Below are 14,201 nucleotides of genomic sequence, written 5' to 3' on the forward strand. Positions count from 1 at the left end.
CAATATCTTTCTACCAAAGCTAAAACCAGCCCTGCAAGGGTCCGGAGATCTCCACATTCATTGATCCAACTGCTCTGCTAGATTTCAAACTGGCAGCTCAGGGGCGTGTCCTTTTAGCTGCAGCTCAGGGGCGTGTCCTTTTAGCTGCAGCTCAGGGGGTGTATCCATTTTCTTCTGCAGCTCCCTTCTTGTAACTGTCACAGCTTCTAACAAAAGATATGCCTGGTGGCAGTGGAAGGACGTGGAGCATGTGGGTCCACCTCAGTGAGGTGGACAGAGAAAGGAGGGAAAGAACAAACAGCAGTTGGCGCTATACAGATAGATTTTATTGACTAGCTCAGTGTCTATACTAACTTTTTGATTACAAATGTATTCCGAATCAGGTGTTGGTTTGTAAAATATAGAATATTGTTCATGGGACAACCCCTTTACCCCATCGACGGGATAGGAGATAAGTGTCAGACTGGTGGGGTTTCAACCACTGAGGCCCCCGCCGATCACAAGAATGGCGGGGTGTTGTGTTTCCTTGTTTGGATGCAGCAGCAGTCACACATAGTCACTGCTGTTCCATTCAACTCGGTGGAACTAGTGGAGACGAGTAAGTACAAGCGCTCAGCTATCTCTGGCAGCAACACGCACAAGTGACCAGCATTTCACTCAAATAGGAGAACATAGGGCCCCCATTCTGATGATTGGCGGGGTCCCAGAGGTGAGACCTCAGCTGATCGGATACTTCTCTCCTTTCCTGTGCATAGGGGATAAGTCTTTGTAATGACACCACCCTTCTAAAGAAGACCCGACGCCTCTCCTACACATCCGTCCCATGCATCTGCCTCGCAGTGCGAGTATGCGGCAGCTCCCGTCCTGACCTCCCAGGACCAACGGGGTCGCATAACATTATATTGATTTATGATGCTATGTAATAACCCTTAGAGTTCTGGAATGTATTGGATAACACTGACAGCATTATGTCAGTGTTATCCAATACATTCCAGAACTGTAAGGGTTACATAGCATCATAAACCATAATGATGCTATGCGACCCAGTCAGTGCTGAGAGGTCAGGACGGGGGCTGCAGCATACTCACGCTGCGAGTCAGATGCGTGGAAACCACTCATGTAAAAGGGGCCTAAATGGGTTCATTTACCATGAAATTCTGGAGCATCTTTCATTCACTGGTTATGGGACCGCTACCTGCCTATCTCCAGCCGCCCCACATGCTTCACCTGCTGCTGCTCCACTCCGATGGGGAAATGATGAGATATGGTAGCCATCTCCTATCCAGTGGATAATTTTTAAAGAAGCACTCCAGTTTTATTTTTATTTTTTTTACTTTTTAGATCTATTGCTAACTCACTACCAGTATTCTAGCAGTGTAATGTGTTACACCCTCAGTTGCAACCATACATTTTGAACCTTTTATATTTTGGATGATCTCAACTCTGTCCACCAGCCCAGAGCTTGCTCTAATGTGGAAACAGGAACTCATTCTCTCCCCTGTGGCTGACTTCTTGTGAACTACAGAATGACATCATCACCTATAAAATCCCCTCCTGGCAGCTCTCAGGACCCTCCCCTCCCTCCATTTTCCTCTGTATATCTCTGTATTCTGTTGATCTAATGTCTCCCCTAACTAAAAGTTCAGGAGGTACAGATATATAGTAGGTGCTTAGCTTTAATATACACCTCCTGACTCACACTGCCTGCCTGCACTATCTGTGTGTACTGACTCTCCAGTGTAATTTTATGAGATGTAGCTTCACACTAGTCTCCCTGCCTCCTGAATGTAAGAGCTGACAGGGCAGATAGTCTCAAGCTGCATCGCATAGGAAAGCATGGAGATCCTGCAGTGTGAGGGGACAGCAGCTCTGTGTCACTGATCTGTCGTGGCGGTTGCCCTTACACAGTGTAGGCATGATGGGACATGTAGCATTCAGTAAGAAAACCATATCTGTCCACAAATTACCACATCAAACAAAAAAACTAGTATACACTAGACATCAAGAAAAGCCTTTATCCTCTCCTGCACTACACAGGCAAAGAAAAAAAAAATCCCAGAGTGCTTCTTTAAATTTGGCACAACCCCTTTAAATGGGCAATAGTCATACTAAAGAGTCCAAACCAAACCATGTAGTTCTGTGATTGAAAGATGTGCTTTGCGTTACCAGCTCTAGTCCGGCTAACATTTCCCCGACTCCTGGAGGCTGACCAATCCAGCGGATCACGCCATAGAACGGTGGGTTCTCTTTAACTTCTGCCAGTGAGCCCACCTCCAGGCCGTGCATATTCGACAGATGTGGTGGCCCGGGTGGGCTGTCCTGCAGGGATGCGTAGTTTAATTCTCCAATGACTGACTGCACAGACAGCGAGAGGGGAGTGTGTCCCATCGTGCCATTAGTACTGGACATCTTGGAAAGGCTAAATGGGAGGGAATGGAATCTATTCTCTCCAGGGGAGCAGCTGCTCGCCGTGGGCTGCAGAGGGGGAGAACAGTGCCCAAATGAAGATGGAGAGGTCTCGGTTAGAGATTTTGCTGAGTCTTCAACAACTAGAATAATAAAAAAAAATATATAAAAAGATATGAGTAAAGTCTGCTATGTTTATTGGTGCCCTGCTAAAAGACAACTGGGCACAACTTAACATGCCAGTGCCAACTAAGCATTCCCCCGAACATCTGCCAAAAAGTGCATCAGGTATGGAGGGACAGTCCGTTACTGGAGTAGATTTCAAAAAGGCATATGTTATTCTATTATTGTGGATGAGATAAAAGGGGTCACTTTGAGCGATACTTGCCAACTTTTATGAAGTGGTCTTCAGGAGATCGCAGAGTACGGTGTGACCCTTTTCTCAGACCACGCCCTTTTATAATAGACCACACCCCTTTTCACACCATGGTGCCACCCCCTCAATTTGTGTTTGGATGCCGAGTCTGATGAAACACCATCCTGGTGCCACACACAATTAGAGCTGCTTTCCGGTAGACTTCTAAAGCGCCCAGGAGATCTGCCAATTCTTCTGGGAGGCGCTCTCCAGCCCTCCTGGGAACTCTGATACGGCCATCATTAGTACCAGGGCAGAACCTGCTTTCATCACTGAACACAACTGTTTGCCACTGATGGAAACATCAGAGTTTGCAGGAGGGCTGAAGAGCGCCTACTGCCATCATGCACAGTACGGAGATGCACAAGTCATGGTGTGGGCGCCATTAGCTACTATAGCCGTTGCTCCCTGGTATTAGTAGAGGAAACACTGAGCAACCTTCGGTATGTCCAGAACAATGTAGAACCAGTTTTTCTGCCTTTTTGATGTAGTCTCCCAAAAAGATAATGTCCAGACTACACAACATGCTTGTCAGGGTTCCAGTAGTTTCCCTTGCCAGCTATATTTCTAAATCTCTGCAAAGCAGCCAACAACCACCACAGCGGAAGTACAGGTCCAAGTTGTAAGAGCTTGGAATGAGGCACCACAGGACGATATCCAGCAAACCATGACCAAGCACCTCTATCTGTTTATACTTTGTCAACCTCAGCTCAATTGCATTAAGTTTTCCAGGTATTCTTTTTTCATTTTCCAGTAGTGTAGAACAGACCCATTCAAACAGTCCCTAGGGGGTTCGTAAGGAGGCCGCCCGTCCCTAGGGGGTTCGTAAGGAGGCCGCCCGTCCCTAGGGGGTTCGTAAGGAGGCCGCCCGTCCCTAGGGGGTTCGTAAGGAGGCCGCCCGTCCCTAGGGGGTTCGTAAGGAGGCCGCCCGTCCCTAGGGGGTTCGTAAGGAGGCCGCCCGTCCCTAGGGGGTTCGTAAGGAGGCCGCCCGTCCCAAGGGGGTTCGTAAGGAGGCCGCCCGTCCCAAGGGGGTTCGTAAGGAGGCCGCCCGTCCCAAGGGGGTTCGTAAGGAGGCCGCCCGTCCCTAGGGGGTTCGTAAGGAGGCCGCCCGTCCCAAGGGGGTTCGTAAGGAGGCCGCCCGTCCCTAGGGGGTTCGTAAGGAGGCCGCCCGTCCCTAGGGGGTTCGTAAGGAGGCCGCCCGTCCCTAGGGGGTTCGTAAGGAGGCCGCCCGTCCCTAGGGGGTTCGTAAGGTGGCCGCCCGTCCCTAGGGGATTCGTAAGGTGGCCGCCCGTCCCTAGGGGATTCATAAGGTGGCCGCCCGTCCCTAGGGGATTCATAAGGTGGCCGCCCGTCCCTAGGGGATTCATAAGGTGGCCGCCCGTCCCTAGGGGATTCATAAGGTGGCCGCCCGTCCCTAGGGGATTCATAAGGTGGCCGCCCGTCCCTAGGGGATTCATAAGGTGGCCGCCCGTCCCTAGGGGATTCATAAGGTGGCCGCCCGTCCCTAGGGGATTCATAAGGTGGCCGCCCGTCCCTAGGGGATTCATAAGGTGGCCGCCCGTCCCTAGGGGATTCATAAGGTGGCCGCCCGTCCCTAGGGGATTCATAAGGTAGCTGCATAGGTCTAAATAGCAAGAGATAATACGTACTGCAATACGTCTCTTTCACTACAATCTTCAGTGTGGGAGCCGGAGTTGTAGCCTTCTTTAGTTCTGGCTCCCACACTGAATATGTACAGCTCAAAGCATGGACTGTAGCAATTTTGTGTGAAAATGTAAAGTCTGCACAGGATATACCATAAATGTCTGTGATATATGCGTCACCTCTTCATACATTCACTGTCACCTCCCCAAAAGGGACACGGGTCCCCTGCTGTGGAGACAGATGCTGGTCCCATTCTAGAGGTGGGACCACATCTGTCAGACATTTATGGCATATACTGCAGATATGCTATAAATGTCTAAAGATGGGAATACCCCTTTAGGGGGAACATACAATGTAGGTTGTGGGCGTCCAAATTGGACACCACACTAATTCAAGAAAATCTGTTTTTCTTAGGAAAGGAACCAAGGTAGAGGTTAGAGCCACAAGAGGAAGCTGGATGTGAAGGCCGTGGGAGGAAGCAATGCAATTACACTCTCCAAAATAGACCTTAGTAGACATCTAAATGACATGCTATGGCAAATGAAGAGTGCTAGGTAATGTGCCCCGAGGTGGACGCCATACTGCATGTGACTATCAGACGAAGACTATCTAGAACATGTCATATAAACATCTACCTTCACAGCGGTTGCTCTCTTGGATACCAGAAGTTCCTCCTCGTGACGATCTCTCACGGGCTGTGGGGACAAAAGCATCAAGCACGTGTTCAATGTTAGAGGAAGCTGTCAGCTTGTGAAATAAACTGCATTTTTAAAGAAATACACACAGTGGGAGAAAAGAAAGCTGTAAGACACTGACCACACGTAAGGAGAGCAGCTACAAACTGACCAACCTAACTGCCATATTGAATTCATCCTGCATGCTCCCAGCATGCTCTGCTCCAAGTCCTGAGCAACTGCAGGACGTAGAAAGGAGGAGAGGACGATCAGCCGAGTGCCGGCCATGGAAGAATCCACCAGCAAGGACTAACAGCTTTCATTGCTGGTGGACCCTCGGTTGGAAAAAATTCAAAGAGGATAAACAAGTAGACAAATTACTACAGATGTTAAGGGGTTTTCACAGACTTAATACTGATGGCCTAAGGACAGGTCATCAATATCTGATCGGTGGAGGTCCAACTCCAGGCACCCTCACTGATCAGGTGTTTTAAGAGGCTGTGGTTCTCCAGTGTGCACTCCATTGACCAGTGAGGTTACGTTCATCAGTCTTATGGCCGATTTGCAGTTCAGTCTCATTCAAGTGAATGGGTCTGCACTGTAATACCACGAACAGCCACTATACAATGTACGGCGCTGTGCTTGGTATGCTGAGAGGAGGCTGCAGCGATTATCGCAGCACCACAACCTTTTCAAACAGCTGATCGGCGGTGGTGTCGGAAGTCAGACCACCACTGATCAGATACTGATGACTTTTCCTAGAGATAGGCCGTCAACACTGAACTCCCTGAAAACCCTTTTAACCCCTTAACGCATAATGACGTATATGTACGTCATTATGCTTAAGGGAATGTATAGCGCGAGCTTACACGCTGGGTTCACTCCGTACAAGGTGGGCGCCAGCTATATAATACAGCAGGCACCGACCAAAAATAAACAGGATCCGCAATGATGCCGAGGGAGGGGGCTCCCTCTGCCTTCTAACCAGATCCCCTGCTCTGATTAGTTACCATCACAGTACTGAGCCTTCTAAAGGTTCTCAGGGCCTGACATGGTTACCTGACTCTAAAGCCATGTGCGAGGCACAGCTCAGCAGGCATGGTCTCAGAATCTGATGGGACAAGCGATCAGAAGATGATCCAGTTCCCTAAGAGGACTAAGAATTGTTGTGTAAAAAGTAAAAAAAAAAAAGTACAAATAATAAAATATTTTTTTTTTTATATTACTCCTCTTTCCCAATTTTACATAAAAAAATAAAACAAACAATAAAAGGCCCCAACTATTAAAATAATTTTAAAATAAATATAAAAAAAATCCCCTTTAGGGGACCCCTAAAAAATACTGAATAGAAAGTGATGAAAAAGTCAAACGTACCTCAAAATGGTAATAATTAAACCAATAGTCCGCCCCACAAGAAAACAAATCTTCATACAACCCAGTAGACGGAAATATAAGAAGGTTATGGCTGTCACAAAATGGCGATGCAAAGAAATTTTTTATTTAAATTTTATTAAGATTATTTTTTTTAAGGCAGTAAAACAAAGCAAAAAATAAATAAAAAATATACAAATTTGAATATGGTGACAAATATTACCATATTCGTACGTCATGTCATTTTTAGCACATAGTAAACGTCGTAATATCAAAACCCATAAAACCTTAGATGAATTGTTTTTGGGGTTTTTTCAGTTTCAACCCACAAATAATTTTTTCCCGGTTCAAATAAAAGATATGATAAATTAAATGGTGTCATTAAAGAAATAACTTGTCCCGCAACAAAATAAGCCCCCATATGGCCATGTGAACGGAAAATTTAAAAAAAAGTTATGGTGCTTGGAATGTGGAAAGGAAAAAAATGAAAAAACTAAAACGCAAATGGGCCCAGTCCTTGAGGGGTTAATAGACATGCCATTTTTGTGACCGATGTTTTTTCTCCCATACATCTCTACAGGAGGTGACAACACAGGAAGGGCACATAGTTTCCTCTAAAAAAATTAAAAAAATGCTAGGCATGCAAGAAAGCCATTAGGTGGCGAAACAGGCAATATGGACAAAAATGCTACGAAAATACCGACTGCATGATTTTTATTGATTGGCTTGATTTTAGTGTGTGTGAAGGTCCCTCTGCAATTCAGCCCTGGTCTTTCCATCAGGAGGATATGTATGAATACCCAAACATTTTGGAGTGTGTATAACTTTTTGCTCACTTTTTATAAAAAAATTTTTGGAGAGGTGAAGTGACGAAAAGCTGTGAATTTTATTTTTATTTTTTTAAATAGTATGGGAGTTTTGGAAAGTGGCAAAGCAAATGTTAATATTTTCTTATTTATTAGTGATTTACATTTTTTGATTTTTTCTTACCTTTTTTACACGTATTTTAAGACCCCTTATGGGGCTTTAACAAGCGTTGGTTAGCTTGTCCCATAGACTGCAATTAATTACCATGGGACGTGGCAGTGCAACTGATCTTTGTATTTTCAAAGGACTAGTCTCTGGACTCTGCTTTCCATTCATTCCCAGCTTTATTGGCGGACAGAATAGCGCAGTCTACCAGGATATAATGGAAGGCAGGTCAGAGTCCAGAGATTAATCCTGTGGGTTCTGACTGCCTCTTTGAAGTGAATTGATCGGATGCAGAATACAACAAAGTTCACGCAGCTCAAAAACAGATAATAAACAGCATTTCCGGGACATATACACCTTTTACAAAGGACAGTAGAGTAGATAAACGATTTCAGACATCCTGCTTAAAGGGGTTGTCCAGCCCATAGTATTGATGACCTATCCTCAGGATGGGTCATCAATATCTGATCGACAGGGGCACAACCAATCAGCTGTGAGAGAGGAGGCATCCTAGTCATCTCCAATGGAGCGGCGGCGTAGTGTAACTGCACCCGCTCCATTCACTTGAATGTAGCGGATGCCTGTATTACTCTGAGACGAAGTGCGGTGTAATGAGGAGGAAGCGGTGCTCACATGGAGCGCTGCCTCCTCTTCAAACCACTAATCGGCGGGGGTGCCAGACCCCCGCCGATCAGATATTGATTATCTATCCTGAGGATAGGTCATCATTATTAGGGTCTGGACAACCCCTTTAACCTCGTCCAAACCAGCGCTGTACATGTACGCCACTGGTCAGGTCTTCAAAGATGGCCTCTGCACTGGAGCAGAGTGGGTGTGATAGCCACAGGGTTTCTGCTGTTTCACACAGCAAAGACCGGGGGTTAATGTCTATGATCGCCGATAACGCCGATCATAGACATATAAAACCTCAGATACTGTGGTCAATTGTGATCCTGGCATCTGAGGCTAATTTCTCAGGGAATGCTGCACTCCCATGGCCCAAAGAGCTTCCCCACTAGGGAATCAGGGGAGCCATCCGTTTCTGTGGTAGCCTCAGTGCATCTGAAGGATCCAAGGCTACCACAGCAGTTCCTATGGAGGACTGCAGGTGGCAGGGCTCCATAGGAACACAGTGCAACTCCTATAGGCTGCAATGGTAATTCATCAGAGTCTATGAGACAAGCAATCTAACAATCGCTTGTAAAAGCCCCAGGCGTCTCAAAATATGTGTAAAAAAAATGTAAGAAAAAAATTTAATATAAAAAAAAAAAAAATCTAAAAATTCAAATCAGTTAAATAAGAAAATAAAAGAAAATAAAGATCGTTTGCACCGACGCATTCCAAAACACGCATACTATAAAAAAAAAAAATCAAAATGGCCGATTTTTGTCACTTCACCTCCCAAAAAAATAATAAAAAGTCCTACACACTTCAAAATGGTATTAATAAGAAGAACTACAGATCACCTCGCTAAATATAAGCCCTCAAACAGCTCCTATATCTATAAAAAAAAAAAAAGTTATGGGGGTCATACTATGGCGATGCAGAATACAAAAATTCGTATTTTCAAAGTTTTTTTTTTTGTTTTTTTTTAACAAAAAAACTATATAAAACTATATAAATGTGGTATCACCGTAATCATACTGACCCAGAGAATAAAGGTAACAGGTCAGTTTTACCACAAAGGGTACACCATAAAAACGAAACCCAGAAAGCCAAGACGGAATTGCATTTTTCCCCCCAATTCTTCCCCATTGGGAATTTTTTTCAAGCTTCCCACTACATTGTACGTAATATTAAATGGTGCCAATAGAAAGTGCAACTTCTTCTGCAAAATAAACAAGCCCTCATATGGCTATGTGAACGGAAAAATAAAAATGTTATGGCTTCGGGAAGGAAGGGAGTGAAAAATGAAAACGGCAAATCGCCCCGAGCTGAAAGGATTAAATAGGGCAGGAGACAAACAACATGTCCAAGCTCTGGTGAAAAACCAATGCTGTTCATTGACTGTATGATGACGGCTCCTTCACCGCTATGAGTATCTAGAACCGGCTACTGCCCTGCCATACGTGTCTCTTCTTACAGGGAGGCAATGTGACAGCGGTGCCAAGCACCAGTGTCTCTCCACGGCAGAGAAGGTGCCCAAATCTACCTGCAAATCTTACTGGAGGCGCTTCCTTGTATTACTCTTCACTTATCATGGCTGCTGATGGGAACTATGACTCCAATGCAACGACACCCCCCCCTGGTCCATAACACACAACGCTCAATGGCAGCCATTTTGTACCGTACTGTAATGTACACAGAGTAAAAAAACGTACCTTCATCCATGTACCAGCTGTTCTTACTTTTCGACTGGTGCTGGGAATCAACAGAGCTGCCATTTAAAGTGTAAAAAAATTCCGACCGGTTCCTGCTCCCGGATTCAGAGGTAGATCCTGCTGCGAGAAAGAACGGACCATTTAAAATGTACAATTTTTTCTACTTGCTTTTTGGGGATTTTGATTCATTTCCAATCATTAGCCTTTACGATGTAATCCCGACATGTAGGGGGAGGCTCACATGAAAGTTGCTGAGCAAATACTTACAGGCCCAAACAAGATTTTTCTAATGCATACTACTAAGGCCTCATGCACACGACCATACGTATATTGCTGTCCGCAAAAAACGTATGACGGCCGTGTGCGTTCCGGACATACAGAAACGGAAAGCACACAGAGTAACTTCTGGGGGTTTTTTGCGGACCCATTGAAATTAATAGTTCCGTATAGGGTTCCAAAAAAAAAAAAAAACTGAATGGACACGGAAAGAATATACGTTCGTGTGCATGAGCCCTAAGGCTACTTTCACACTAGCGTTAACATTTTCCGGTATTGAGATCCGTCATAGGGTCTTAATACCGGAAAAAAACTCAGTGAATGGAGACAAAACGTAACTGAACAGAACAGAATCCTCCAAAATGCATTCCTTTCCGTTCTCATGCCGCGGTTTGCTTTCTGTCCTGGGATGCGGAGCAAGACGTCATGACCCACAATGCTATTCAAAGGGGACGGATCTGTTTTCTCTGACACCATAGAAAACGGATCCGTCCTCCATTGACTTTAAATGGAGTTCATGACGGATCAGTCTTGCCCATGTCAAAGATAATACAGCCGAATCCGTTCATAACGGATGCAAATGGTTGTATCATCAGTAACGGAAGCGTTTTTGCTGAACCCTGCCGGATCTAGCAAAAACGCTAGTGTGAAAGTAGCCTTAGTAATAGCAAATCTTATAATCTGCCACTGTAATGTATAAAAGGATGGATATAGACGCATTGGGGGTCATTTACTAAAGAACGGTCTTTTTCATGTATTAGTAAGAAAAAAAATCCAACCAATTTATTAAAGAGACACGCGCCTCTTAATAAATTAGTCGCATCTTCTGCTGCCCCCTGCGAGAGAAGAGGAGTCGATTTCTGGTGTAATGTGCAGCAGTTTTCTGGCGCATGTTGGTAAACAAGTCGGGCAGCGGAACAAGAGTATTGGGGGGAAAAAAAGTGGCGTAGAACATTAGTACATAACCCCCTCTATCTATTTATACACAGAATCACAGCACTCAAGAAATTCAACTGATGTGGGGGTCCAACTCCCAGGACCACTGTAGTTCAGCTGTTTGAAGAGGCTGCAGTACTCCAGTGAGTGCTGCGGCCTCCTTGTAGGCCAGTGACATCACGTTCACCAGTCACATGAACGTACGACTCAAGTGAATGGGCCTGGGCTGCAATACCAAGCACAGCCACTCTAGAATGTGTGGCACTGTGCTTGATGAGCTGTGAGGAGGGGGCGGCACTCACCAGACCACCGCAGCCTCTTCAAACAGCTGGGGTTTCGGGAGTCAGACCCCCATTAAATCAGATACTGATGATCTATCGGCCATCAATATCAAAATGTTGGACAAACCCTCTAAGGATAGACTGATGTGACACTAGATCTCTGGGGATTATCTGTGGATTATTCAATTCTTTAGATACAACTCCTAAGAATACACCGGTTTCCGATCTATACGTGATCACAGGTCACACAACTGCACTGGGAATAACAACGAATTAAAGGGGCTTTGTGTTATTGTAAACAAAGAGCCCGTGCCCTGCGCGATCTAGCGTAGGGCAAGGGAGCGCATCGGAGCTGTAGTGGTACCGGTCCTACAGAGTGGTGGGAGCCCAGTGATTGGACCCCTACCGATCCAATATTTATCACCGGTTTACCGTAGACCCCAATAAGTGAAATCAGAAAATTCGTCCACTAACATCTGGAAATTCCAGAAATCTATAAAATGACAATTTTGGAATACTATAGTGATGTGGTTCTTGTGACCACGTCACCCCTGGAGCCTGTGACCATGCCCATGCACCGCCGGATGTAAACAGTCCGGGGACTGGACTATGAGGACTGGAGAGGAGCAGGTAAGTATAGATCTTCGGGGAACAGGCTGCAGGCATTAGATAAAAAGGTCTTTATTCCGGGAGAACCCCTTTAACTCCACAAATACTTCTCCTGGTTTTGCACTTTTTCTTTATTTAACTTAGCGGCGTAACAGACTGATCTGCAAATTAACCTTAACGATGCACACGTGTAGGATCCGGGAATAATCCCGACCATGCACACATGTAGGATCCGGGAATAATCCCGACCATGCACACATGTAGGATCCGGGAATAATCCCGACCATGCACACATGTAGGATCCGGGAATAATCCCGACCATGCACACATGTAGGATCCGGGAATAATCCCGACCATGCACACATGTAGGATCCGGGAATAATCCCGACCATGCACACATGTAGGATCCGGGAATAATCCCGACCATGCACACGTGTAGGATCCGGGAATAATCCCGACCATGCACACGTGTAGGATCCGGGAATAATCCCGACCATGCACACGTGTAGGATCCGGGAATAATCCCGACCATGCACACGTGTAGGATCCGGGAATAATCCCGACCATGCACACGTGTAGGATCCGGGAATAATCCTGACCATGCACACGTGTAGGATCCGGGAATAATCCTGACCATGCACACGTGTAGGATCCGGGAATAAGCCTGACCATGCACACATGTAGGATCCGGGAATAAGCCTGACCATGCACACGTGTAGGATCCGGGAATAAGCCTGACCATGCACACGTGTAGGATCCGGGAATAAGCCTGACCATGCACACGTGTAGGATCCGGGAATAAGCCTGACCATGCACACACGTAGGATCCGGGAATAATCCTGACCATGCACACACGTAGGATCCGGGAATAATCCTGACCATGCACACACGTAGGATCCGGGAATAATACTGACCATGCACACACGCAGGATCCGGGAATAATCCTGACCATGCACACACGTAGGATCCGGGAATAATCCTGACCATGCACACACGTAGGATCCGGGAATAATCCTGACCATGCACACACGTAGGATCCGGGAATAAGCCTGACCATGCACACACGTAGGATCCGGGAATAAGCCTGACCATGCACACACGTAGGATCCGGGAATAATCCTGACCATGCGCACAAGTAGGATCCGGGAATAAGCCTGACCATGCACACATGTAGGATCCGGGAATAAGCCTGACCATGCACACATGTAGGATCCGGGAATAATCCTGACCATGCACACGTGTAGGATCCGGGAATAATCCTGACCATGCACACGTGTAGGATCCGGGAATAATCCTGACCATGCACACGTGTAGGATCCTGGAATAATCCTGACCATGCACACGTGTAGGATCCGGGAATAATCCTGACCATGCACACATGTAGGATCCGGGAATAATCCTGACCATGCACACGTGTAGGATCCGGGAATAATCCTGACCATGCACACGTGTAGGATCCGGGAATAATCCTGAGCACACGTTACCTGAGACCTTTGGTTTGCTGTGACTGGATAGGCTCTTCTCACTTCCACACCTTGATGCAAAGGAGAGTTTTAGAGAGCGCCTCTCCTGGCTTACTGTTTCTGTGAGGAACAGAAGAAGAGTTCAGTATGCAGCCGCTTCTGTTACATAAATGACACAGATGTGCAGTAGCCTAAGGGAAGTATCACTTATTTTACATCATAAAAAAAAATAAAAAATTAAATAGCTGGACAACTCCTTTAAATGTTTGTTAGCTTTCATAGTAGGGCATCTGTCAGCAGCTTTGTCCCTATGACACTGGCTGACCTGTTACATGTGCGCTTGGCAGCTGGAGACATCTGTGTTGGTCCCATGTTCATATGTGTCCGCATTGCTGAGAAAAATTATGTTTTATTATATGGAAATGAGCCTATAGGAGCCACGGGGGCGTTGCGCTTACACGCCACACCCTCTGCACTTTGATTGACAGAACCAAACAGTGTAAAAACGTCATCACGCCTGGTCGTGTCAAAGTGCAGAGGGTGCGGGAGTTGCAGTGAAAGCAGAGCCTCTAGGTGTAACGGCAACGCCCCCGTTGCTCCTAGAGGCTCATTTGCATATATTAAACTTCCTTTTTCTCAGCAATGCGGACACATATGGACATGGGACTAACACAGATGCCTTCAGCTGCCAAGCGCACATGTGACAGGTCAGCCAGTGTCATAGGGGGAAAACTGCTGACAGATGCCCTTTAAAACTCTATTTTCTGATCAAATAATATAATTTAGTTTAAAGGGTTTCTGTCACCCGAATTTTCGCTGTTAAACAGGCTGAC

The 14,201-nt window shown here is 46.0% G+C and overlaps 1 protein-coding gene across 5 annotated transcripts in view; it reads right to left on the minus strand.

Moving 5' to 3' along the window:
- The window catches only part of CYLD (CYLD lysine 63 deubiquitinase), a 48,424-nt gene that overhangs the window by 21,424 nt on the left and 12,799 nt on the right, over window positions 1-14,201 (minus strand). For 3 of the 5 annotated variants that reach the window (XM_044270199.1, XM_044270201.1, XM_044270200.1), the window contains exons 5-8: window positions 13,390-13,488; window positions 9,804-9,923; window positions 5,101-5,160; window positions 2,167-2,549 (exon numbers count right to left, since the gene is read on the minus strand). In XM_044270199.1, coding sequence (XP_044126134.1) covers window positions 2,167-2,549; window positions 5,101-5,160; window positions 9,804-9,923; window positions 13,390-13,488 — 662 coding nt within the window. The remainder of the gene's footprint in view (window positions 1-2,166; window positions 2,550-5,100; window positions 5,161-9,803; window positions 9,924-13,389; window positions 13,489-14,201) is intronic. The other 2 variants (XM_044270202.1, XM_044270203.1) reach the window with 2 other exon arrangements.

This window comes from Bufo gargarizans, chromosome 10 (assembly GCF_014858855.1).
Source record: "Bufo gargarizans isolate SCDJY-AF-19 chromosome 10, ASM1485885v1, whole genome shotgun sequence".
NCBI classification, from domain to species: domain Eukaryota; kingdom Metazoa; phylum Chordata; class Amphibia; order Anura; family Bufonidae; genus Bufo; species Bufo gargarizans.